At 39.2% G+C, this 25,018-nt stretch overlaps 1 protein-coding gene across 3 annotated transcripts; it reads right to left on the bottom strand.

Annotated features, from left to right (window-relative positions):
* Nucleotides 1-2,407: 2,407 nt before the first annotated feature.
* On the bottom strand, nt 2,408-19,109 carry LOC115192049 (alpha-protein kinase 3-like). Of its 3 annotated transcripts, none has more exons than XM_029750149.1 (4): nt 18,833-19,102; nt 3,389-3,454; nt 3,237-3,293; nt 2,408-2,766 (listed from the first exon to the last, which is right to left on the bottom strand). In XM_029750149.1, exons 1-4 carry the CDS (start codon nt 18,890-18,892, stop codon nt 2,587-2,589), a joined length of 363 nt encoding a protein of 120 aa, XP_029606009.1. In that variant the 5' UTR covers nt 18,893-19,102; the 3' UTR covers nt 2,408-2,586. The 3 variants fall into 3 exon arrangements, with proteins under 3 accessions (XP_029606009.1, XP_029606011.1, XP_029606010.1); XM_029750151.1 differs by lacking the exon at nt 18,833-19,102 and adding an exon at nt 3,618-3,700; XM_029750150.1 differs by lacking the exons at nt 2,408-2,766; nt 3,237-3,293; nt 3,389-3,454 and adding exons at nt 17,621-17,988; nt 18,467-18,523; nt 18,619-18,669 and having other exon boundaries at nt 18,833-19,109.
* Between the last annotated feature and the right edge of the window lie 5,909 nt (nt 19,110-25,018).

Here is a 25,018-nt window from a genome sequence, read left to right as displayed (position 1 = left end):
AACCCAAAGAAAAAACATGCTACTTATGTGTGACTCCCAATCAGCAACAACGAGCTTCAGCTGTGCCTGATTGGGAGCCACAAACAAAGAAATACAAAAACATAGAAAAAGGAACATAGAACGCCCACCCAATGTAACACCCTGGCCAAACCAAAATAAAGAACAAAAACCCCTCTCTATGGCCAGGTTGTTACACAAATATATAATATATACATATATTTATAAACGGTATATTTCCTGAGTATATTTCCTCCTAGATTTAGGACAGACACTTCAATACTATTATATACTATTACAATACTCAATATTATTATACATTTTTTGAAAGTCCTTTTTGCATTTATGAATGTGTTATTCAATGCATTTCTATGGGCTTTAGTGGTAAAGGCCAAAATCAGTCATTTAAATATTTTTTTGATACCTAAAGCAGTTCTCTAATTCAAAATCAAATAGCTAAATTATCAATAGTATGACCATCTTAAAACAATTCCATATCTCAGCTTAGCACCACATTCTCCCCCAACGTCTTTAATTATTTTACATTTTTGTTATTAGTATCCCCATTAACCGACGCCAATGGCGACAGCTCGTCTTACTGGGGTCCGACACATAACAAAAAAAGACATTACAAAGAAAAAGACATTACAAAGAATGAAATAAAGAAAGATCTAAAGAAATACTATGCTTAATCTATTATAATGGACTCTGAATGAATAAGTAATCAATAGATGAGATATGGTCATTCTCTGTAAAAATGTCTTCACACTCACACACGCACGCATGCACACACACACACACGCACGCACACAGACAAACACACACACACACACACACACACACACACACACACACACACACACACACACACACACACACACACACACACACACACACACATACACACACACACACACACACTGGAAATGCAAACACACTCCAGGAGAGGTATTACCTTTAACCACATGGTGTCACTAATGGCTTGAATTTGAAGTAGCTTCCATAACTATTCATTACTACAGTAGTGTCTTGATTCATTTCTTTTTCATTAAATCTGTCTTTATGTTTCTCTGTGTTTTCTTTGTCGATATGATGGTAACTTTGACAGTAAATCTCCCAAAAGTAGAACAATCTTACCCTCAGTATAGCCAAGCACCTTGCTTGTCCTTTTATGATTTTATTTGTATTTGTATTTTTATTTATTTCACCTTTATTTCACCAAGTAGGCCAGTTGAGAATAAGTTCTCATTTACAACTGCGACTTGGCCAAGATAAAGCAAAGCAGTGCAACACAAACAACAACACAGAGGTACACATGGAATTAACAAACATACAGTCAATAATACAATAGAAAAGTCTATATACAGTGTGTGCAAATGAGGTAAGATGAGGGAGGTAAGGCAATACATAGGCCACAGTGGTAAAATAATTACAATTTAGCAATTAAACACTGGAGTGATAGATATGCAGAAGATTAATGTGCAAGTAGAGATACGGTGGTGCAAAGGAGCAAAAAATATATATAACAGTATGGGGATGAGGAAGTTGGATGGGCTATTTACAGATGGACTATGTACAGGTGCAGTGATCTGTGAGCTACTCTGACAGCTGGTGTTTAAAGTTAGAGAGGGAGATATGAGTCTCCAGCTTCAGTGATTTTTGCAATTTGTTCCAGTCATTGGCAGCAGAGAACTGGAAGGTAAGGCGGCCAAAGAAGGAATTGGCTTTGGGAGTGACAAGTGAAATACACATGATGGAGCGCGTGCTACGGATGGGTGCTGCTATGGTGACCAGTGAGCTGAGATAAGGCGGGGCTTTACCTAGCAGAGACTTATAGATGACTTGGAGCCAGTGGGTTTGGCGATGAATATGAAGCGAAGGCCAGCCAATGAAAGCATACAGGTCGCAGTGGTGGGTAGAATATGTACTGTACTGTAATAGTTGCTGTACCTGGATACTGTACTGTATCTAGGTACAGTAACTGTAACCCAGTGACTTATTTACTTGCTCATCGTAAGCAGCCTGGTGAAATAAGCAGTGGACTGGGAATAGGTTGAATGATTAAATGTATGTAAAAATTATACTGTATTATGTCAAGGCTTTCAATGATTTCAAACATCGAAAGATTTAAATGTTTGACCATTGAATTTGGCTACTTGACTTCCTTTAACCTACTTTACTCATAATGTGAATACAATTTAAAACATGTTTAAATGTTTAAAACATAACTCGAATATTGTTCACAACCAATGTAGCCTCACTAAATATATCAAGTAATGTCAACCGACAAAACAAGATGCTAATCCTCAGATTTGACTAACTCTAACTAACAAATGCACAAACTGTGAACCTATGTTTGAATTCAAAATCAAATATCTCAGGCAAAAGAAAGAGTGCAGGAGGGGACATATGCCATTTCAAATCCTCTTTATTGCATTGTAGACAGACATACAGCAAGTACATTAAAGGGAAACTCAAGCAAAATATGGAAATCATCTATTACAGTACTTAGTGTCAGTTAATGTTCTGGTCATTTCAGCAACCATAGCTTGCTCTTGTTGAGTTGAAGGTTCTGATTCATGTCCTTTCTCAGCGACCAGCTGGAGCTGGAGCTGGGGCTGGAGCTGGAGCTGGGGCCGGTGCTGCAGGGGCAGGTGCTGCAGGGGCCGGGGCTGCAGGGGCTGGGAAAAGACCAAGTCTTTGCAGAAGCAGAAAGTAGTTGTACTGCTGGAGAAAGTTTGGAAAGCCACGGCCAGGGCCACGGCCACGCTAGAAGAAGGTGGGAAAAAGAAGGATAATCAAAACTAATGTAGTCACTGGAGTCTCAATTGTGGTCACCATACACAATAACTGTACATAGTTTATTTTAGCAGTAAATCATTTTTATTAAATAACTGTATAGAGCAAGGGCCATGTAGATGCTGATACTATATGTAATATACTCATGTTTTATTTTTCATATTTTCTTTACAAATGTTTTAATTTTTCTTCCACTTTGACAATACAGAGTATTTTCTGTAGATTGTTTTAATCCCACCTTGTAACTCTACAAAATGTAGAAAAAGTTGAGGGGTTTGAATATCTTCTGAAGGCATTGTATAATATGGAAGCTTCAGTTTGAATGCGGCCCACACCCTTCTGGAACAAACCTTGCCTTTTTTGTCTTTCTCTCAACGTCTCTGTCCCCAAATAAAGCAAAAATACTCCTTCAAAAAATATGTATCATTTATACTACTCACCTCTTCACTTGAAGAGCGCTTCTCAATGATATGCTGATGGCCATGGTCATGCTCAGCCTTCAAAAGCAAACAATAAGACAATGAATTAATATACATATGGATGTAATATACTAACTTCAGCATTTAATGTGCATACTATATGCATGGCTTACCAGAGCAATAGAGAGAAGCATCACAAATCCAAGTAGAACAACAATCTTCATGCTGAAAGTCTTCATCTAAATACAGTACAGTATAAACATAAACGTCATCACTTTATTAATCCATCTATTCCCAACAAGTTACAGATTATATTATATGTATAATCTACTACACAGTTAATGAGTGTATAAGAATGACTTCACTCTGAACAAAATGTTAGAATTATTAGTATAACCATACCTTAACTTATCTCAGGGTTAAAAGCCTTCTCAGTGCCTCTGTAAACGCTAGCACACTCATCAATACACAGACAATATATAGTGTTTCTCATCCTATCACTAAGCCCTAATGAAGCCTACATGTGTTGCAATGAAGGATGTTGTATGATGTCTGGGTGTTCCATGTAACGTTGGGCATTGCAAAACAAGCAAACAAATTAGCCTCTTGCCACTGCTATTAATCTAATGTGCTAACTGAAAATGTCAGTATAGGCCTACTCTATCATTGTTTCCCATCTGCTGTTAATTCAAGAACAATATTTATTCCACATCTACATTTATGGCAATAACATTCTCTGTGTGTAACCTTCCGTGAGTTTCCATTTTACCTCTGACTGGGTAGGGACAGTGGGTCACTGACCAGCAAATAAGGGTCTACCTCACAAAGTGGTCCAATTGTTTAATGCAACTGTCAGAAAATATGCAAACAAGTTTGATAAATTGTTAGAACAATTAAGCAGGATGATTGTATACTATTAAGTATTGATACTGACTCGGAGATATGGAAATATATAAAGAGTGCTTGACTTCATACTGAAGTTAAAGAGTTGAGGTTCACAAACGTTTAATGTTGCAACCCATTTTCAAAGTTTCTTTCAAGTTTTTAGCCACCAATAAAAAACATGCACTTTGTGGATACCCATTCAAATAAGTGAATTCGGCGATTTAAGCCACACTAGTTGCAGACCGGTGTATACAACTGAGCACACAGCCATGCAATCTACAAAGACAAACATTGGCAGTAGATTGGCCTGTACTGAAGAGCTCAGTGACTTTCAACGTGGCACCAACGTAAGGTGCTACGTTTTCAACGAGTCAGTTAGTTAAATGTATGCCCTGCTAGATCTGCCACGGGCAACTGTAAGTGCAGTTTTTGTGAAGTGGAAACATCTAGGAGCAACACCGGCTCAGCCCCAAAGTGGTAGGCCAGGGAAGCTCACAGAATGGGACGGCCGAGAGCTGAAGCGCGTAGCGTGTAGGAATCGTCTCTCCTCGGTTGCAACACTCACAGACTAATTCCAAACTGCCTCTGGAAGCAATGTCAGCACAATAACTGTTAGACAGGAGCTAAATTAAATGGGTTTCCGTGGCCAAGCAGCCGCACACAAACCTAAGATCACCTTGCGCAATGCCAAGTGGCGGCTTGAGTGGTGTAAAGCTCAATGCTATTGGGCTCTGGAGAAGCGGAAACGCGTTCTCTACAGTGATGAATCACGCTTCATCATCTGGCAGTCCAACGGATTAATATGGATTTGACAGATGCCAGAAGAACGCTACCTGCCCCAATGCATAGTGCCAACTTTAAAGTTTGGTGGTTGAGGAATAATGGTCATTGCGGTTTTTCACGCCAACTGCGAGCAGGCCTAATCGCCCAATGTCAGTGCCCAACCTCAATAATGATCTTGTGACTGAATGGAAGCCAGTCCCCGCAGCAATGTTCCAACATCTAGAGGAAAGCTGGAAGATATTATAGCGGCAAAGGGGGGACCAATCCATATTAATGCCCATGATATTGGAATGAGATGTTCGATGAGCAGGTGTCCTTTTGGCCATGGAGTGTATTTGGTTATCTGCAACCCAAGAAGAACTGGTAGTGGGTCTTGACCCCTTTTTGAAAAGAACTAATTCTCTGGAACTGATTATGAATTCAGAAGTTTTGTTGATTTCATACTTGTTTACAATTTTTTTACGACTTGTAGAGCCTTCCACCTTACGTCAGAGAGGTTTCACACTTGTTTTGAAAGGATCTCAAATAGTTTGTCAAACAAACAGAACACAACTGACAAAGACATACACAATGACGGATCTTAACTTATTTCATTTATTAATGGTGGAATAATCAGCTCTGAACAGCAGCTAATGTCAACATATTTGATGTAAACAAGTTTTTTCTCCTTTCTCTTTCTACGCCCGTCTCATTTTCCACCTGCTGCTGGGGCTGGGGCTGGGGCTGGAGCTGCAGCAGGAGTTGCGGCAGGAGCAGAGGCGGGGCTGGCCAATAGGAAGGGCAGGAGGGCCATCAGGGCAGAGTTACCTTGAGAAGGCTGCGCATAAGGGAGGTAGGGTGGGTACTGAGGCTGCTGATAGGGGTAAAACCCTCCCAAACCACGCCCATAACCCCTGAACTTCTGTGGAGAGAGAGAGAGAGAGAGAGAGAGAGAAAGAGAGAGAGAGAGAGAGTGATGGATAAATTGTTCTGAACTCAAACAAACTTGTAATCATATTCAAATAGTAGACCATACTATAGTACTCTAATAGACAGAATACCTAATATATACCAGTAGATAGTACAAAATATTACTGCACCTCATCGCTAGCTGAGCTCTCCTCTCGATCATGTTTCTCAGACACCTGCACACACAAACAAAATCCCAGGATGAATGATATTATGGTATAAAGTAATCAACACTCAAAGTGTGAACTTAAGTCCATCATATTGTAATAATTCAGATATTGTCATATTCCAATGCTACGCAATCTGTGGGAACGGCAATCTCTTGGTGTATTGATGTGTAAATTGAAGGCTTGATGTTGCATTTCAAGAATTCTTACAGGAATGGAGGAACAAAGTCCAATCAGGCACATCACTAGGACTAGTAGATTCATGGTCACCATGGAATTCTTGAAATGAAAAAGACGTACAGTGAATTCAAAGCTAGATACGCATGCCTCAATTCCAATACAGTATTCTTTGAAACTCTTACCTGTTCAAGTGAAGATGTAAAATACTTAAAAAGTATTCAACTTGAGACTAATGCTGTATTGTAACTTAAACAGCAAAAATAGGCTTTTTATAGACCATTTTATTCCACTGTCAACCAATGAGCTTTCAGTCCAATGATCAACAGTGTGTCCTGTAGACGTAAAATGTGATGAAATTAGGCATTTAATGGGTAATTCTACAGATCTGTGTATATCCACAATGCCCACAAAGAACAATGTCTCATCAGTATTAGGAAACTTTTGCTAAGTTGAGAGATTTTGAATCTGTCGATGATTTATACCCTTGTTTTTTGGGCATTGCGGAGGCTAAATGAACACATTTAATTGAAATGTACAATTTATATTTCTCAACTTATACAACATAGCTCAAGTACCAGACTTTATTTTGATTTCTCCTATCATGCAATATAATGTACAACACTTTTTTTACTTTCTCAAATCACACAATGTAATGTACCACACTTTGTATAGATTTCTCACAACTACCATAAACTTAATCAGAGGACTGAATAGACATACAATTGAGCTTGAAATATAAATGTGTTTATTAAACAGAAATGCATAAAGGAATCACACTTCATAGTCAATGTCTGGAGTTCCATGAAATACCTGATAGACAGAAACGTGAATTAATGAATTTATAGGATATACATTGTACTTATGATGTTTGGGGAATCCAGTGTTCGGAAAAGTGCCCAATTGTCATACTTGAGTAAAAGTAAAGATACTTTAATAGAAAATGACTCAATTTTAAGTGAAAGTCCCTCAGTAAAATACTGCATGAGTAAAAGTCTAAAAGTATTTGGCTTTAAATATACTTAAGTATAAAAATAATTGTAATTGCTAAAATATATTTAAGTATCAAAAGGAAAAGTATATAAATCATTTCAAATTCCTTATATTAAGCAAACCTGACGTCACCATTTTCTTGTTAATTCTTTTTACGGATAGCCTTGGGCACACTCCAACACTCAGACATATTTATAAACTAAGCATTTGTGTTTTGTGTTTTTGAGTCCACCTTATTCTGAAAACACATGCAGTACAAATGTTTTACAATAAAGACAAAATATCAACGGCATCCAGCTAATCGCTGAAATAATTTTGGAATGTGTGATAGAAATGGATTTTCCTTATTCTGAAAACACATGCAGTACCAATGTTTTGCAAACAAACACCCACTTCACTTCACTCCTTCACTCCCATCTTTAGTACACTCATCCGAGCTACTGTCAAACTGCCACAGAATGCCATTGCAATCACAGGGCTCTCTCTGTTGACAAACTGGCATTGCGGAACTCAAGGTCAATTAACCCATTACAGTCTAAGCCCTGTCTAAGCTGGGAGAGGGTGTGGGGCGGGAGGGCTCTTCTAAACTATTCATGGGTGGCATGTTTCGTCACAATATTGTTTTGAACGTTTGTTTTGTACTGATGCCCAACTGAGCATTCTACTAAATGTATCGACTATGAGCGCTGATGAAGATTTCATCAAACGTGCATTACAGTGATATGGAAATACAATGCCATTCAAAAGGAGGCAAATATTTAGTAGGACATTTTTCCCCCATTATTTTAATGTCACCAGTTTGACTTTAAATGCGGTATAATGTTAGCTAGCTAGCTAAGATTGAGGGGAGGCCACCGGATTTTAGCTAGCTAATGTTAGCATAACTAGCTACTTTTGTTGAACTTTACTAGCTAATGACAACTTTGCCATCTGTCTAAAGTAAATTTGACTACATGATAATGCTGTCAAAGATGTTTCCTAAGAAATATTCGACTACTTTAGCAATGTCATCAAATTTTCCGGTAACTAATTTAAATGTAGACTTAACATTAGTTTGCCTCTGTCCAGGATGATGTTATGGGTATAAGATGGCACAGTGCTGCCATCTGTTGGTAAATGTTAATTACTGCAACTTCAGTGTGTTTACCGGTGTGCTTGAGATATCCGGATGTATTGTAATGTACTGAACAAGACTGTTTACTCGCATCAACGCCTCTTTCTCGTCATTTAACATTCAAACAGATGACTGGGTTTATCAGCGCTTTAGGGCACCACTATGGCGCTGCTGATAGAGGGCGTCTTGAGAACGTTCATAACAGTGGCATGACGTGACTGAGTGACGGAGGTGCTACCTATGAATACTGGAACATTTTAAGAAGGATAATTTTGCAATTTGATATTGAATTTTAAGGCCCCTTGAAGTATCAAAAAACAATTTAAAAAAATGATTTGATGGAAAAATTATGTATATGGTCTTACTGCTATTAGCCCATAAAAACTCAATGAATAACAAATTTACTACATGGAACAACAGATAGTCCCCCCATAAAAATCTAAAGGAAATTTGTTCTGAAGAGTCTATCCTATAACTGAGAGACATAAGAAGGATCAGAATTTTTTTTTTTTACATGTATTTAAACCCTTATTTTTGTCACTAAACAGTCTCCATATACAGTGGCTAGAAAACGTATGTGAACCCTTTGGAAATACCTGGACTTCTGCATAAATTGGTCATAAAATTTGATCTGAACTTCATCTAGGTCACAACAATAGACAAACACAGTCTGTTAAACTAATAACACACAAACAATGATATGTTTTCATGTCTTTATTGAACACATCGTTTAAACATTCACAGTGCAGGGTGGGAAAAGTATGTGAACCCTTGGATTTAATAACTGGTTGGCCCTCATTTGGCAGCAATAACCTCAACCAAACGTTTTCTGTAGATGCGGATCAGACCTGCACAACGGTCAGGAGGAATTTTGGACCATTCCTCTTTACAAAACTGTTTCAGTTCAGCAATATTCTTGGGATGTCTGGTGTGAATTGCTCTCTTGAGGTCATGCCACAGCATCTCAATCGGGTTGAGGTCAGGACTCTGACTGGGCCATTCCAGAAGGCGTATTTTCTTCTGTTGAAGTCATTCTGTTGTCGATTTACTTCTGTGTTTTGGGTCGTTGTCCTGTTGCATCACCCAACTTCTGTTGAGCTTCAATTGGCAGACAGATAGCCTGACATTGTCCTGCAAAATGTCTTGATAAACATGGGAATTCATTTTTCTATCGGTAATAGCAAGCTGTCCAGGCCCTGAGGCAGCAAAACAGCCCCAAAGCATGATGCTCCCTCCACCATACTTTACAGTGTGGATGAGGTTTTGATGTAGGTGTGCTGTGCCGTTTTTTCTCCACACATGGTGTTGTGTGTTCCTTCCAAACAACTCAACTGTAGTTTCATTTGTCCTCAGAATATTTTGCCAGTAGCGCTGTGCAACATCCAGGTGCATTTTTTCAAACTCCAGACGTGTAGCAACGTTTTTTTGGACAACAGTGGCCTCATCCGTGATGTCCTCCCATGAACACCATTCTTCTTAATTGTTGTACGTACCGTAGACTCGTCAACAGAGATGTTAGCATGTTCCAGAGATTTCTGTAAGTCTTTAGTTGACACTCTAGGATTCTTCTTAACCTCATTGAGCATTCTGCTCTGTGCTCTTGCAGTCATCTTTGCAGGACGGCCACTCCTAGGGAGAGTAGCAACAGTGCTGAACTTTCTCCATTTATAGACAATTTGTCTTATCGTGGACTGATGAACATCAAGGCTTTTAGAGATACTTTTGTAACCCTTTCCAGCTTTTTGCAAGTCAACAATTCTCAATCTTAGGTCTTCTGAGATCTCTGTTGTTCAAGGCATGGTTCACATCAGGCAATGCTTCTTGTGAATAGCAAACTCAAAATTATGAGTGTTTTTATGGGGCAGGGCAGCTCTAACCAACATCTCCAATCTCGTCTCATTGATTGGACTCCAGGTTAGCTGACTCCTGACACAACTTAGCTTTTGGAGAAGTCATTAGCCTAGGGCTTCACATACTTTTTCCAACCTACACTATGAACGTTTAAATGACACTTTTTCAGTACATTTGGAAAGTATTCAGACCCCTTGACTTTTTATACATTTTGTTATGTTACAGCCTTATTCTAAAATGTACTAAATAAAACATTTTCCTCATCACTTTACTGTTACATTCGTCGATGGAAGGATCGGACCAAGGTGCAGCGTGGTAGGCGTACATTTTAATTTATTAAATGAACACCGAAACAAAACAAATACAAACAAAAACGTAACGTTCAGTAGGGAATACAGCACAGTACCAAAAACAAGATCCCACAAACATAGGTGGGAAAAAGGCTGCCTAAGTATGATCCCCAATCAGAGACAACGATAGACAGCTGCCTCTAATTGGGAACCATACCCGGCAAACAAAGAAATAGAAAAACTAGAATGCCCACCCAAATCACACCCTGACCTAAGCAAATAGAGAAATAAAAAGGCTCTAAGGTCAGGCGTGACATCTACACACAACACCCCATAATGACCTAGTTAATAAAGGTTTTTAGAAAAAAATGATTTAAAACCAAAAATACCTTAATTAGATAAGTATTCAGACCCTTTCCATGAGACTTGAAATTGATCTAAGGTGCATCCTGTTTCCATTGAACATCCTTTAGATGTTTCAACAACTTGATTGGAGTCCACCTGTGGTAAATTCAATTGATTGGACATGATTTGGAAAGGCACACAGCTGTCTATATAAGGTCCCACAGTTGACAGTGTATGTCATAGCAAAAACCAAGTCTTGAGGTTAAAGGAATTGTCTTTAGAGCACAGGGTCCCCAATCGGGGGAGAAGGGCCTTGGTCAGGGAGGTGACCAAGAACCTGATGGTCAGATTGACAGAGATTTTTTGGGGAGATGGGAAAACCTTCCAGAAGGACAACCATCTCCGCAGCCCTCCACCAATTAGGACTTTATGGTAGAGTGGCCAGACGGAAGCCACTCCTCAGTAAAAGGCACATGACAGCCCGTTTGGAGTTTGCCAAAAGGCACCTAAAGGACTCTCAGACCATGAGCAACATGATGCTCTAGTCTGATGAAACCAAGATTGAACTCTTTGGCTTAAATGTCAAGCATCATGTCTAGAGGAAACCTGGCACCATCCCTTCGGTGAAGCATGGTGGTGGCAGCATCATGCTGTGGCAGGGATAGGGAGACAAGTCAGGATCGAGGGAAAGATGAACGGAGCAAAGTACAGAGAGATCCTTGATGATAACCTGCTCAAGAGCACTCGGGACCTCAGACTGGGGCGAAGGTTCACCTTCCAACGACCCTAAACACACAGCCAAGACAACGCAGGAGTGGCTTCGGGACAAGTCTCTGAATGTCCTTGAGTGGCCCAGCCAGAGCCCAGACTTGAACCCGATCGAACATCTCTGGAGAGACCTGAAAATAGCTGTTTAGCAACGCTCCCCATCAAACATGACAGAGCTTGAGAGGATCTGCATTGAAGAATAGAAGAAACAAGCTTGTAGCATCATATCCAAGAAGACTCGAGGCTGTAATCGCTGCCAAAGGTGCTTGAACAAAGTACTGAGTAAAGGGTCTGAACACTTCTGTAAATGTGATATTTCAGTTTTTTATTTTTAATACATTTGCAAAAAATTCTAAAAACCTGTTTTTGCTTTGTCATTGTGGGGTATTGTGTGTAGATTGATGAGGGAAAACAACTATGTAATCAATTATCGAATAAGGCTGTAACTTAACAAAATATGGAATAAGTCAAGGGGTCTGAATACTTCTCGAATGCACCGTATACAGTACTTCCATACATTTTTGCAACTAGTACCGGGTGACATTCAGACAAGTCTTGTGAGGCCTGTGGGTGTCCTACTGCAAATCAACCAACATGTACGTGCTCGTCAGTGTCTCACCGCAAAGGAGTCTGTTCGGACGCTACAGACAGAAGTTGGCAGGTCGGCTGTACCGACTTCAGACGAGTCCCAAGACGCTTGTGGGGGTCATAGAGCAAAACGGAGAACACCATCGTGTTTGTTGGAGTCTCATCTTTCCGTAGAGGCGTTGGAACGTTTGTAGGACCCTTTGTTATGGAGAGTTTTTCTAGCTGATATCTCGAGCTTAAACTGACCGACTATTATGAGGATTTTTTTACTATGCTAATTCGATATCCATGTGGGAGCGGACATCTACTCTACGGGGTACACCCATTATCAAAGCCTGAGTGATAATTGCTAAGTGTCCATAGGAAGAAGCTTAGAGCTCAAAGATTCTGACCAGGTGAAGAGACTGGCAAGCCTAAATGCGCATGTGGTATGTCTCACGGCAACCTCTAAATAAATATGTCAATTAGCAATGAAAACAATTATTGTCTACTTATCAGATTTAATGATCAATATTAGCTCTTTGTTGATCTTGCAGAGACTGAGAGGAATGATTCTATGTCTGGATTGTCATACAAATTGTTCCCAAATATCAGTCTCAATATTATTACTCGGGCATAACCCCCTAGAGTTGATTGATGCACCGGCGCATCAATCTAAGTTACATAACAAGAAAATCCTCATCATAATCCGTCAGTTTAAAATAGAGATATCTGCATTGGATTTTTGCTTTGGATGCGTCTCAATCCACCACATCCGCCAGTGTCGCACTGCCACATCTGCAGTGAAAGATGTCAGAGGTAGAGCGGTGTATGTCAGACCATGAGACATCCCGGAAATCAGTCTTCTCACAAAAATGTCTGTAATGTCCGAACATTTGCTGTTCTCCGTTTATCTCTACGTCTCCCACAATTGTCAGTAGAGCCATCTGAAGTTCTGTTTGGTACCGTCCGTTTAGGCGACAATCTTATGGGACCTGTCATGACGTTGCCCTCTTTGAGTACAGGGAGGACAGTTGACCCCCTCCCCCTTGCACCATCCCCCAACCTACTTCCCCCCACCCAGGCCCTGTGTGAAGGGGTGGCAAAATTCTAGAGGAGAATCTCCTGCCACATGGCCCAGTTGAGACACAGAGGGGTTTCATAGAGAGACCAAGGAAATTCTTCCAACTCACAGAATTGGGGAACCGAACAACATTTATGTTCTGGAGAAGGTATAAAAGATTGGTGAAGAATCCAGCTATGAATTGGTCCGCTTGGTACAATTTTGTGATACTCAGAAGAGACAATATAGCCATTTTACCATTCTACGGTTTATATAATAGCCTCAGCTATGGGACTTGCATCCAAATGGTTGTATAAAATGTATTAATAAGGATAAAGCTATTTGGAATACGTTGAGATTGTCACGTCCTGACCAGCAGATGGAGCTATTGTATTAGTTTTGGGGTCAGGACGTGGCAGTTTTGTGTGTGTGAATGTTTGTGTTGGTGATTGGGACTTCCAATTGAAGGCAGGTGTGTTGAGTTGCCTTTGATTGGGAGTCCTATATAGGTGTGTGTGTTTTTCTTTGGGGTTATGGGTAGTTGTTTTTGCACTGCGTTTAATAGCCTGCAGAACTGTTGCACTGTCGTGAGTATCTCTTATTGTTTTGTCAAGTGGATGCTTTACTCCTTTTTCTTTGAAATTAAAATATGAGTATCCATATTCCCGCTGCGTCTTGGTCCTCTTCTCTCCAGTACGACATTTTTTGTGACAGAGATGCCATGTACCAATGTTGATGTTCTAGAATGTATTTCTGTTCAAAGCTTAGATCAGTCATCGGCACGCCCCCCAGGGACACAGACAGGACCAGGTGTCATGTGACAAGCCGGTTCTATGTTCACGTATAAAACCCCACACTGACTTACTTTCTTCAGACCAGCTTACCTCAGAAGAGAGAGCCAAGGTTTGACCATCCAATTCCTCTACTGAAAGTTACCTATACCACGTGGTTAAACTTTTAGACTATCGAGACCGACAGAATAATAACAAGTCTTTGATATTAATTAATAGTCTGCAGCTAGAAATTATATCATTGAACGCGAAGACCGACGAAACATCCATTCTATAACGACATTAATGAATGTCGCTTTGAAAGATCCATTCTAACCGAGAGAGAGAGAGAGAGAGAGAGAGAGTGAGAGAGAGAGAGAAACTCTCCAACAGAACGACTCTCCAACAAGGATCCCGACGACACACTGAGCGTAAATATATATTGATTGCAATTGTTCCCGAATGAGTGAGCGTTCATGTGCAAAGGATTAGCATATCAATTGTTAATATTAATGAACTCTGTGTGCCTCCTCAGCTGCCCTTTATGACCCTTTGTGTAACAAGACACCAGCCATGCGTGTTTAGCCCACTAGGGCACATTACTCTACCAATTCTTTGTGACGATAATTACTGTTTGTATGCCTTCTGTGAATTACTTAGTTTAGTAAATAAATGATTTTAAGACAATTGATGTATGGGTGACTTTAGTAAAGGCTGGATTCGTGCAGATACAACAATTTACGACGTTTGGAATGAGACTGGACGCGAGGTAAAATACACCATTTAAACCAGAAGATAATCGGCCTATAATATAATATAATATATAATGTTATAATATAGGAAAGTTATATTAGGAAAATTATAAATTTGTAATCTGAATATTTTCCTTGGTGCCCCGATCTCCTGGTTAATTACAGTTAAACGATTAATCAGTTTAATCGCGTAATAATAATTACAGGGAGTTATTTGATAAACATGTTTTCAGTTTAATGGTGCCCAAAGACACGACAGACCCCACTGTGAAAAGGGCAGATTTTGCTATATGACCCCGACAAGTGGCACGGGACTTGTCTGAAGGTAATCGTTACAGGTTTCAAAAAACTAATGGAAGCATGACGGTAGTTTTATGCCTAACCCCAAAAAAGGGGTTAAATATGTGTACTTATATATATATATATATATATATATATATAAACGGTATATTTCCTGAGTATATTTCTTCCTAGATTTAGGACAGACACTTCAGTACTATTATATAATATCACAATACTCAATATTATTATACTTTTTTTGAAAGTCCTTTTTGCATTTATGAATGTGTTATTCAATGCATTTCTATGGGCTTTAGTTGTAAAGGCCAAAATCAGTCATTTACATATTTTTTTTATACCTAAAGCGGTCCTCTAATTCAAAATCAAATAGCTAAATTATCAATAATATGACCATCTTAAAACAATTCCATATCTCAGCTTAGCACCACATTCTCCCCCAACGTCTTTAATTATTTAACATTTTTTGTTATTAGTATCCCCATTAACCGACGCCAATGGCGACAGCTCGTCTTACTGGGGTCCGACACATAACGAAAAAAGACATTACAAAGAAAAAGACATTACAAAGATGGAAATAAAGAAAGATCTAAAGAAATACTACGCTTAATCTATTATAATGGACTCTGAATGAATAAATAATCAACAGATGAGATATGGTCATTCTCTGTAAAAATGTCTTTACACTCACACACGCACGCATGCACACACACACGCACACAGACAAACACACATACACACACACACTGGAAATGCACATACACTCCAGGAGAGGTATTACCTTTAACCACATGGTGTCACTAATGGCTTGAATTTGAAGTAGCTTCCATAACTATTCATTACTACAGTAGTGTCTTGATTCATTTCTTTTTCATTAAATCTGTCTTTATGTTTCTCTGTGTTTTCTTTGTCGATATGATGGTAACTTTGAGAGTAAATCTCCCGAAAGTAGAACAATCTTACCCTCAGTATAGCCAAGCATCTTGCCTTGTCCTTTTATGATTTTATTTGTATTTTTTATTTATTTCACCTTTATTTCACCAAGTAGGCCAGTTGAGAATAAGTTTTCATTTACAACTGCGACGTGGCCAAGCTAAAGCAAAGCAGTGCAACACAAACAACAACACAGAGCTACAAATGGAATAAACAAACATACAGTTGTAACGGCTGTCGTCTGAAGAAGTGGACCAAGGTGCAGCGGAGTTAGTGTTCATTATCAGAATTTAATATAAACAACATGAACACTATACAAACCAAGAAACGAGTAAACCGACAGCAAACAGTCCTGTCTGGTACAAAACACTGACAGGAACAATTACCCACAAACCCAAAGGAAAAACATGCTCCTTATGTGTGACTCCCAATCAGCAGCAACGAGCTTCAGCTGTGCCTGATTGGGAGCCACACACACACGGCCCAAAACAAAGAAATACAAAAACATAGAAAAAGGAACATAGAACGCCCACCCAATGTAACACCCTGGCCTAACCAAAATAAAGAACAAAAACCCCTCTCTATGGCCAGGGCGTTACAACAGTCAATAATACAATAGAAAAGTCTATATACAGTGTGTGCAAATGAGGTAAGATGAGGGAGGTAAGACAATGAATAGGCCACAGTGGTAAAATAATTACAATTTAGCAATTAAACACTGGAGTGATAGATATGCAGAAAATGAATGTGCAAGTAGAGATACGGTGGTGCAAAAGAGCAAAAAAAAAATATAACAGTATGGGGATGAGGTAGTTGGATGGGCTATTTACAGATGGACTATGTAAGGTGCAGTGATCTGTGAGCTATTCTGACAGCTGGTGTTTAAAGTTAGAGAGGGAGATATGAGTCTCCAGCTTCAGTGATTTTTGCAATTTGTTCCAGTCATTGGCAGCAGAGAACTGGAAGGAAAGGCGGCCAAAGGAGAAATTGGCTTTGGGGGTGACAAGTGAAATATACCTGCTGGAGAGCGTGCTACGGGTGGGTGCTGCTATGGTGACCAGTGAGCTGAGATAAGGCAGGGCTTTACCTAGCAGAGACTTAAAGATGACTTGGAGCCAGTGGGTTTGGCGACGAATATGAAGCGAAGGCCAGCCAACGAGAGCATACAGGTCGCAGTGATGGGTAGAAAATGGACTGTACTGTATCAGTTACTGTGATATCTAGTACACAGATTCCCCTAAGTTGTCTGGCTTGACAAAGTAACTTCACACCAACTAATTATTCATGCTCGGGTAAAAAAAAAATATAAGCAGCCTGGTGAAATAAGCAGTGGAGTGGGAATAGGTTGAATGATTAAATGTATGTAAAAATTATACTGTATTATGTCAAGGCTTTCAATGATTTCAACCATCGAAAGATTTAAATGTTTGACCATTGAATTTGGCTACTTGACTTCCTTTAACCTACTTTACTCATAATGTGAATACAATTTAAAACATGTTTAAATGTTTAAAACATAACTCAAATATTGTTCACAACCAATGCAGCCTCACTAAATATATCAAGAAATGTCAACCGACAAAACAAGATGCTAATCCTCAGATTTGACTAACTCTGACTAACAAATGCACAAACTGTGAACATGTGTTTGAATTGAAAATCAAATTTCTCAGGCAAAAGAAAGTGTGCAGGAGGGGACATATGCCATTTCAAATCCTCTTTATTGCATTGTAGACAGACATACAGCAAGTACATTAAAGGGAAACTCAAGCAAAATATGGAAATCAGCTATTACAGTACTTAGTGTCAGTTAATGTTCTGGTCATTTCAGCAACCATAGCTTGCTCTTGAAGAGTTGAAGGTTCTGATTCATGTCCTTTCTCAGCGACCAGCTGGAGCTGGAGCTGGGGCTGGAGCTGGGGCTGGAGCTGGGGCTGGAGCTGGGGCTGGGGCCAGTGCTGCAGGGGCAGGTACTGCAGGGGCTGGGAAAAGACCAAGTCTTTGCAGAAGCAGAAAGTAGTTGTACTGCTGGAGAAAGTTTGGAAAGCCACGGCCAGGGCCACGGCCACGCTAGAAGAAGGAGGGAAAAAGAAGCATAATCAAAACTAATGTAGCCACTGGAGTCTCAATTGTGTACACCATACACAATAACTGTACATAGTTTATTTTAGCAGTAAATCATGTTTATTAAATAACTGTATAGAGCAAAGGCCATGTAGATGCTGATACTATATGTATATATGTAATATACTCATGTTTTATTTTTCATATTTTCTTTACAAATGTTTGAATTTTTCTTCCACTTTGACAATACAGAGTATTTTCTGTAGATCGTTTAAATTCCACCTTGTAACTCTACAAAATGTAGAAAAAGTTGAGGGGTTTGAATATCTTCTGAAGGCCTTGTATAATATGGAAGCTTCAGTTTGAATGCGGCCAACACCCTTCTGGCACAAACTTTGCCTTTCCTGTCTTTCTCTCAACATCTCTGTCCCCAAATAAAGCAAAAATACTCCTTCAAAAAAGATGTATCATTTATACTACTCACCTCTTCACTTGAAGAGCGCTTCTCAATGATATGCTGATGGCCATGGTCATGCTCAGCCTTCAAAAGCAAACAATAAGACAATGAATTAATATACATATGGATGCAATATACTAACTTCAGCATTTAATGTGCATACTATATGCATGGCTTACCAGAGCAATAGAGAGAAGCATCACAAATCCAAGTAGCACAACAATCTTCATCTAAATAGAGTACAGTATAAACATAAACGTCATCACTTTATTAATCCATCTATTCCCAACAAGTTACAGATTATATTATATGTATAATCTACTACACAGTTAATGAGTGTATAAGAATGACTTCACTCTGAACAAAATGTTAGAATTATTAGTATAACCATACCTTAACGTATCTCAGGGTTAAAAGCCTTCTCAGTGCCTCTGTAAGCGCTAGCACACTCATCAATACACAGACAATATATAGTGTTTCTCAGCCTATCACAAAGCCCTAATGAAGCCTACATGTGTTGCAATGAAGGATGTTGTATGATGTCTGGGTGTTCCATGTAACGTTGGGCATTGCAAAACAAGCAAACAAATTAGCCTCTTGCCACTGCTATTAATCTAATGTGCTAACTGAAAATGCCAGTATAGGCCTACTCTATCATTGTTTCCCATCTGCTTTTAATTCAAGAACAATATTTATTCCACATATACATTTATGGCAATAACATTCTCTGTGTGTAACCTTCCGTGAGTTTCCATTTTACCTCTGACTGGGTAGGGACAGTGGGTCACTGACCAGCAAATAAGGGTCTCCCTCACAAAGTGGTCTAATTGTTTAATGCAACTGTCAGAAAGTATGCAAACAAGTTTGATAAATTGTTAGAACAATTAAGCAGGATAATTGTATACTATTAAGTATTGATACTGACTCGGAGATATGGAAATATATAAAGAGTGCTTGGCTTCATAATGAAGTTAAAGAGTTGAGGTTCACAAACGTTTAATGTTGCAACCCATTTTCAAAGTTTCTTTCAAGTTTTTAGGCACCAATAAAAAACATGCACTTTGTGGACACCCATTCAAATAAGTGAATTCGGCTATTTAAGCCACACTAGTTGCAGACCGGTGTATACAATTGAGCACACAGCCATGCAATCTACAAAGACAAACATTGGCAGTAGATTGGCCTGTACTGAAGAGCTCAGTGACTTTCAATGTGGCACGAACGTAAGGTGCTACCTTTTCAAGGAGTAAGTTAGTCAAATGTATGCCCTGCTAGAGCTGCCACGGGCAACTGTAAGTGCTGTTTTTGTGAAGTGGAAACATCTAGGAGCAACACCGGCTCAGCCCCAAAGTGGTAGGCCAGGGAAGCTCACAGAATGGGACGGCTGAGTGCTGAAGCGCGTAGTGTGTAAGAATCGTCTCTCCTCGGTTGCAACACTCACAAACTAATTCCAAACTGCCTCTGGAAGCAATGTCAGCACAATAACTGTTAGTCAGGAGCTAAATTAAATGGGTTTCCGTGGCCAAGCAGCCGCACACAAACCTAAGATCACCTTGCGCAATGCCAAGTGTCGGCTTGAGTGGTGTAAAGCTCAATGCTATTGGACTCTGGAGAAGAGGAAACGCGTTCTCTACAGTGATGAATCACGCTTCATCATCTGGCAGTCCAACGGATTAATATGGATTTGGCAGATGCCAGAAGAACGCTACCTGCGCCAATGCATAGTGCCAACTTTAAAGTTTGGTGGTTGAGGAATAATGGTCATTGCGGTTTTTCACGCCAACTGCGAGCCAGGCCTAATCGCCCAATGTCAGTGCCCAACCTCAATAATGATCTTGTGACTGAATGGAAGCCAGTCCCCGCAGCAATGTTCCAACATCTAGAGGAAAGCTGGAGGATATTATAGCGGCAAAGGGTGGACCAATCCATATTAATGCCCATGATATTGGAATGAGATGTTCGATGAGCAGGTGTCCTTTTGGCCATGGAGTGTATTTGGTTATCTGCAACCCAAGAAGAACTGGTACTGGGTCTTGACCCCTTTTTGAAAACAACAAATTCTCTGGAACTGATTATGAATTCAGACGTTTTGTTGATTTCATACTTGTTTACAATTGTTTTAGGACTTGAAGAGCCTTCCACCTTATGTCAGAGAGGTTTCACACTTGTTTTGAAAGGATCTCAAATAGTTTGTCAAAACAAACAGAACACAACAGACAAAGACATACACAATGCAGGATCTTAACTTATTTCATTTATTAATGATCGAATAATCAGCTCTGAACAGCAGCTAATGTCAACATATTTAATGTAAACAAGTTTTTTCTCCTTTCTCTTTCTACGCCCGTCTCATTTTCCACCTGCTGCTGGGGCAGGGGCTGGAGCTGCAGCTGCAGCAGGAGTTGCGGCAGGAGCAGAGGCGAGGCTGGCCAATAGGAAGGGCAGGAGGGCCATCAGGGCAGAGTTACCTTGAGAAGGCTGAGCATAAGGGAAGTAGGATGGGTACTGAGGCTGCTGATAGGGGTAAAACCCTCCCAAACCACGCCCATAACCCCTGAACTTCTGTGGAGAGAGAGAGAGAGAGAGAGAGAGAGAGAGAGAGAGAGAGAGAGAGAGAGAGAGAGAGAGAGAGTGATGGATAAATTGTTCTGAACTCAAACAAACTAGTAATCATATTCAAATAGTAGACCATACTATAGTACTCTAATAGACAGAATACCTAATATATACCAGTAGATAGTACAAAATATTACTGCACCTCATCGCTAGCTGAGCGCTCCTCTCGATCATGTTTCTCAGACACCTGCACACACAAACAAAATCCCAGGATGAATGATATCATGGTATAAAGTAATCAACACTCAAAGTGTGAACTTAAGTCCATCATATTGTAATAATTCAGATATTGTCATATTCCAATGCTACGCAATCTGTGGGAACGGCAATCTCTTGGTGTATTGATGTGTAAATTGAAGGCTTGATGTTGCATTTCAAGAATTCTTACAGGAATGGAGGAACAAAGTCCAATCAGGCACATCACTAGGACTAGTAGATTCATGGTCACCATGGAATTCTTGAAATGAAAAAGACGTACAGTGAATTCAAAGCTAGATACGCATGCCTCAATTCCAATACAGTATTCTTTGAAACTCTTACCTGTTCAAGTGAAGATGTAAAATACTTAAAAAGTATTCAACTTGAGACTAATGCTGTATTGTAACTTAAACAGCAAAAATAGGCTTTTTATAGACCATTTTATTCCACTGTCAACCAATGAGCTTTCAGTCCAATGATCAACAGTGTGTCCTGTAGACGTAAAATGTGATGAAATTAGGCATTTAATGGGTAATTCTACAGATCTGTGTATATCCACAGTGCCCACAAAGAACAATGTCTCATCAGTATTAGGAAACTGTTGCTAAGTTGAGAGATTTTGAATCTGTCGATGATTTATACCCTTGTTTTTTGGGCATTGCGGAGGCTAAATGAACACATTTAATTGAAATGTACAATTTATATTTCTCAACTTATACAACATAGCTCAAGTACCAGACTTTATTTTGATTTCTCCTATCATGCAATATAATGTACAACACTTTTTTTAATTTCTCAAACCACACAATGTAATGTACCACACTTTGTATAGATTTCTCACAACTACCATAAACTTAATCAGAGGACTGGATAGACATACAATTGAGCATGAAATATAAATGTGTTTATTAAACAGAAATGCATAAAGGAATCACACTTCATAGTCAATGTCTGGGAGTTCCATGAAATACCTGATAGACAGAAACGTGAATTAATGAATTTATAGGATATACATTGTACTTATGATGTTTGGGGAATCCAGTGTTCGGAAAAGTGCCCAATTGTCATACTTGAGTAAAAGTAAAGATACTTTAATAGAAAATGACTCAATTTTAAGTGAAAGTCCCTCAGTAAAATACTGCATGAGTAAAAGTCTAAAAGTATTTGGCTTTAAATATACTTAAGTATAAAAATAATTGTAATTGCTAAAATATATTTAAGTATCAAAAGGAAAAGTATATAAATCATTTCAAATTCCTTATATTAAGCAAACCTGACGTCACCATTTTCTTGTTAATTCTTTTTACGGATAGCCTTGGGCACACTCCAACACTCAGACATATTTATAAACTAAGCATTTGTGTTTTGTGTTTTGTGAGTCCACCTTATTCTGAAAACACATGCAGTACCAATGTTTTACAATAAAGACAAAATATCAACGGCATCCAGCTAATCGCTGAAATAATTTTGGAATGTGTGATAGAAATGGATTTTCCTTATTCTGAAAACACATGCAGTACCAATGTTTTGCAAACAAACACCCACTTCACTCCCCACCTTTGAACGTTGCCAAATCGTCGTGGAAAGTACTTGATCATAGAATTAGTCACCAGCTTAAACAGTCACTGAGTGACTGACTTAAACTGAGCCACCAGCTTAAACAGTATAATATGCAACACATTCCCCACCTTGCCACGACAAATGTCCAACTTTATTTACATATTGAATGTAAGTGTTGCCCCAGGCAAAAAATATTTATTTCAGATCCTTTTTATAAGTTCAGACATTTTTAAAGGCATGCGTTTTTGTAGAGAAGTAAACTAATATTCATTATAAAATATATATTTCCCATCTTTAGTACACTCATCCGAGCTACTGTCAAACTGCCACAGAATGCCATTGCAATCACAGGGCTCTTTCTGTTGACAAACTGGCATTGCGGAACTCAAGGTCAATTAACCCATTACAGTCTAAGCCCTGTCTAAGCTGGGAGAGGGTGTGGGGCGGGAGGGCTCAACTAAACTATTCATGGGTGGCATGTTTCGTCAAAATATTGTTTTGAACGTTTGTTTTGGACTGATGCCCAACTGAGCATTCTACTAAATGTATCGACTATGAGCGCTGATGAAGATTTCATCAAACGTGCATTACAGTGTTATGGAAATACAATGCCATTCAAAAGGAGGCAAATATTTAGTAGGACATTTTTTCCCCCATTATTTTAATGTCACCAGTTTGACTTTAAATGCGGTATAATGTTAGCTAGCTAGCTAAGATTGAGGGGAGGCCACCGGATTTTAACTAGCTAATGTTAGCATAACTAGCTACTTTTGTTGAACTTTACTAGCTAATGACAACTTTGCCATCTGTCTAAAGTAAATTTGACTACATGATAATGCTGTCAAAGATGTTTCCTAAGAAATATTCGACTACTTTAGCAATGTCATCAAATTTTCCGGTTTCTAATTTAAATTTAGACTTAACATTAGTTTGCCTCTGTCCAGGATGATGTTATGGGTATAAGATGGCACAGTGCTGCCATCTGTTGGTAAATGTTAATTACTGCAACTTCAGTGTGTTTACCGGTGTGCTTGAGATATCCGGATGTATTGTAATGTACTGAACAAGACTGTTTACTCGCATCAACGCCTCTTTCTCGTCATTTAACATTCAAACAGATGACTGGGTTTATCAGCGCTTTAGGGCACCACTATGGCGCTGCTGATAGAGGGCGTCTTGAGACCGTTCATAACAGTGGCATGATGTGACTGAGTGACGGAGGTGCTACCTATGAATACTGGAACGTTTTAAGAAGGATAATTTTGCTATTTGATATTGAATTTTAAGGCCCCTTGAAGTATCAAAAAACAATTTAAAAAAATGATTTGATGGAAAAATTATGTATATGGTCTTACTGCTATTAGCCCATAAAAACTCAATGAATAACAGATTTACTACATGGAACAACAGATAGTCCCCCCATAAAAATCTAAAGGAAATTTGTTCTGAAGAGTCTATCCTATAACTGAGAGACATAAGAAGGATCTGAATTTTTTTTTACATGTATTTAAACCCTTATTTTTGGCACTAAACAGTCTCCATATACAGTGGCTAGAAAACGTATATGAACCCTTTGGAAATACCTGGACTTCTGCATAAATTGGTCATAAAATCTGATCTGAACTTCATCTAGGTCACAACAATAGACAAACACAGTCTGTTAAACTAATAACACACAAACAATGATATGTTTTCATGTCTTTATTGAACACATCGTTTAAACATTCACAGTGCAGGGTGGGAAAAGTATGTGAACCCTTGGATTTAATAACTGGTTGGCCCTCATTTGGCAGCAATAACCTCAACCAAACGTTTTCTGTAGATGCGGATCAGACCTGCACAATGGTCAGGAGGAATTTTGGACCATTCCTCTTTACAAAACTGTTTCAGTTCAGCAATATTCTTGGGATGTCTGGTGTGAATTGCTCTCTTGAGGTCATGCCACAGCATCTCAATCGGGTTGAGGTCAGGACTCTGACTGGGCCATTCCAGAAGGCGTATTTTCTTCTGTTGAAGTCATTCTGTTGTCGATTTACTTCTGTGTTTTGGGTCGTTGTCCTGTTGCATCACCCAACTTCTGTTGAGCTTCAATTGGCAGACAGATAGCCTGACATTGTCCTGCAAAATGTCTTGATAAACATGGGAATTCATTTTTCTATCGGTAATAGCAAGCTGTCCAGGCCCTGAGGCAGCAAAACAGCCCCA

The sequence above is a fragment of the Salmo trutta genome, chromosome 4, assembly GCF_901001165.1.
Source record: "Salmo trutta chromosome 4, fSalTru1.1, whole genome shotgun sequence".
Lineage (NCBI taxonomy): Eukaryota > Metazoa > Chordata > Actinopteri > Salmoniformes > Salmonidae > Salmo > Salmo trutta.
The sequence above is the reverse complement of the archived record's forward strand: the minus strand, read 5'-3'. Positions and strand labels throughout refer to the sequence as shown.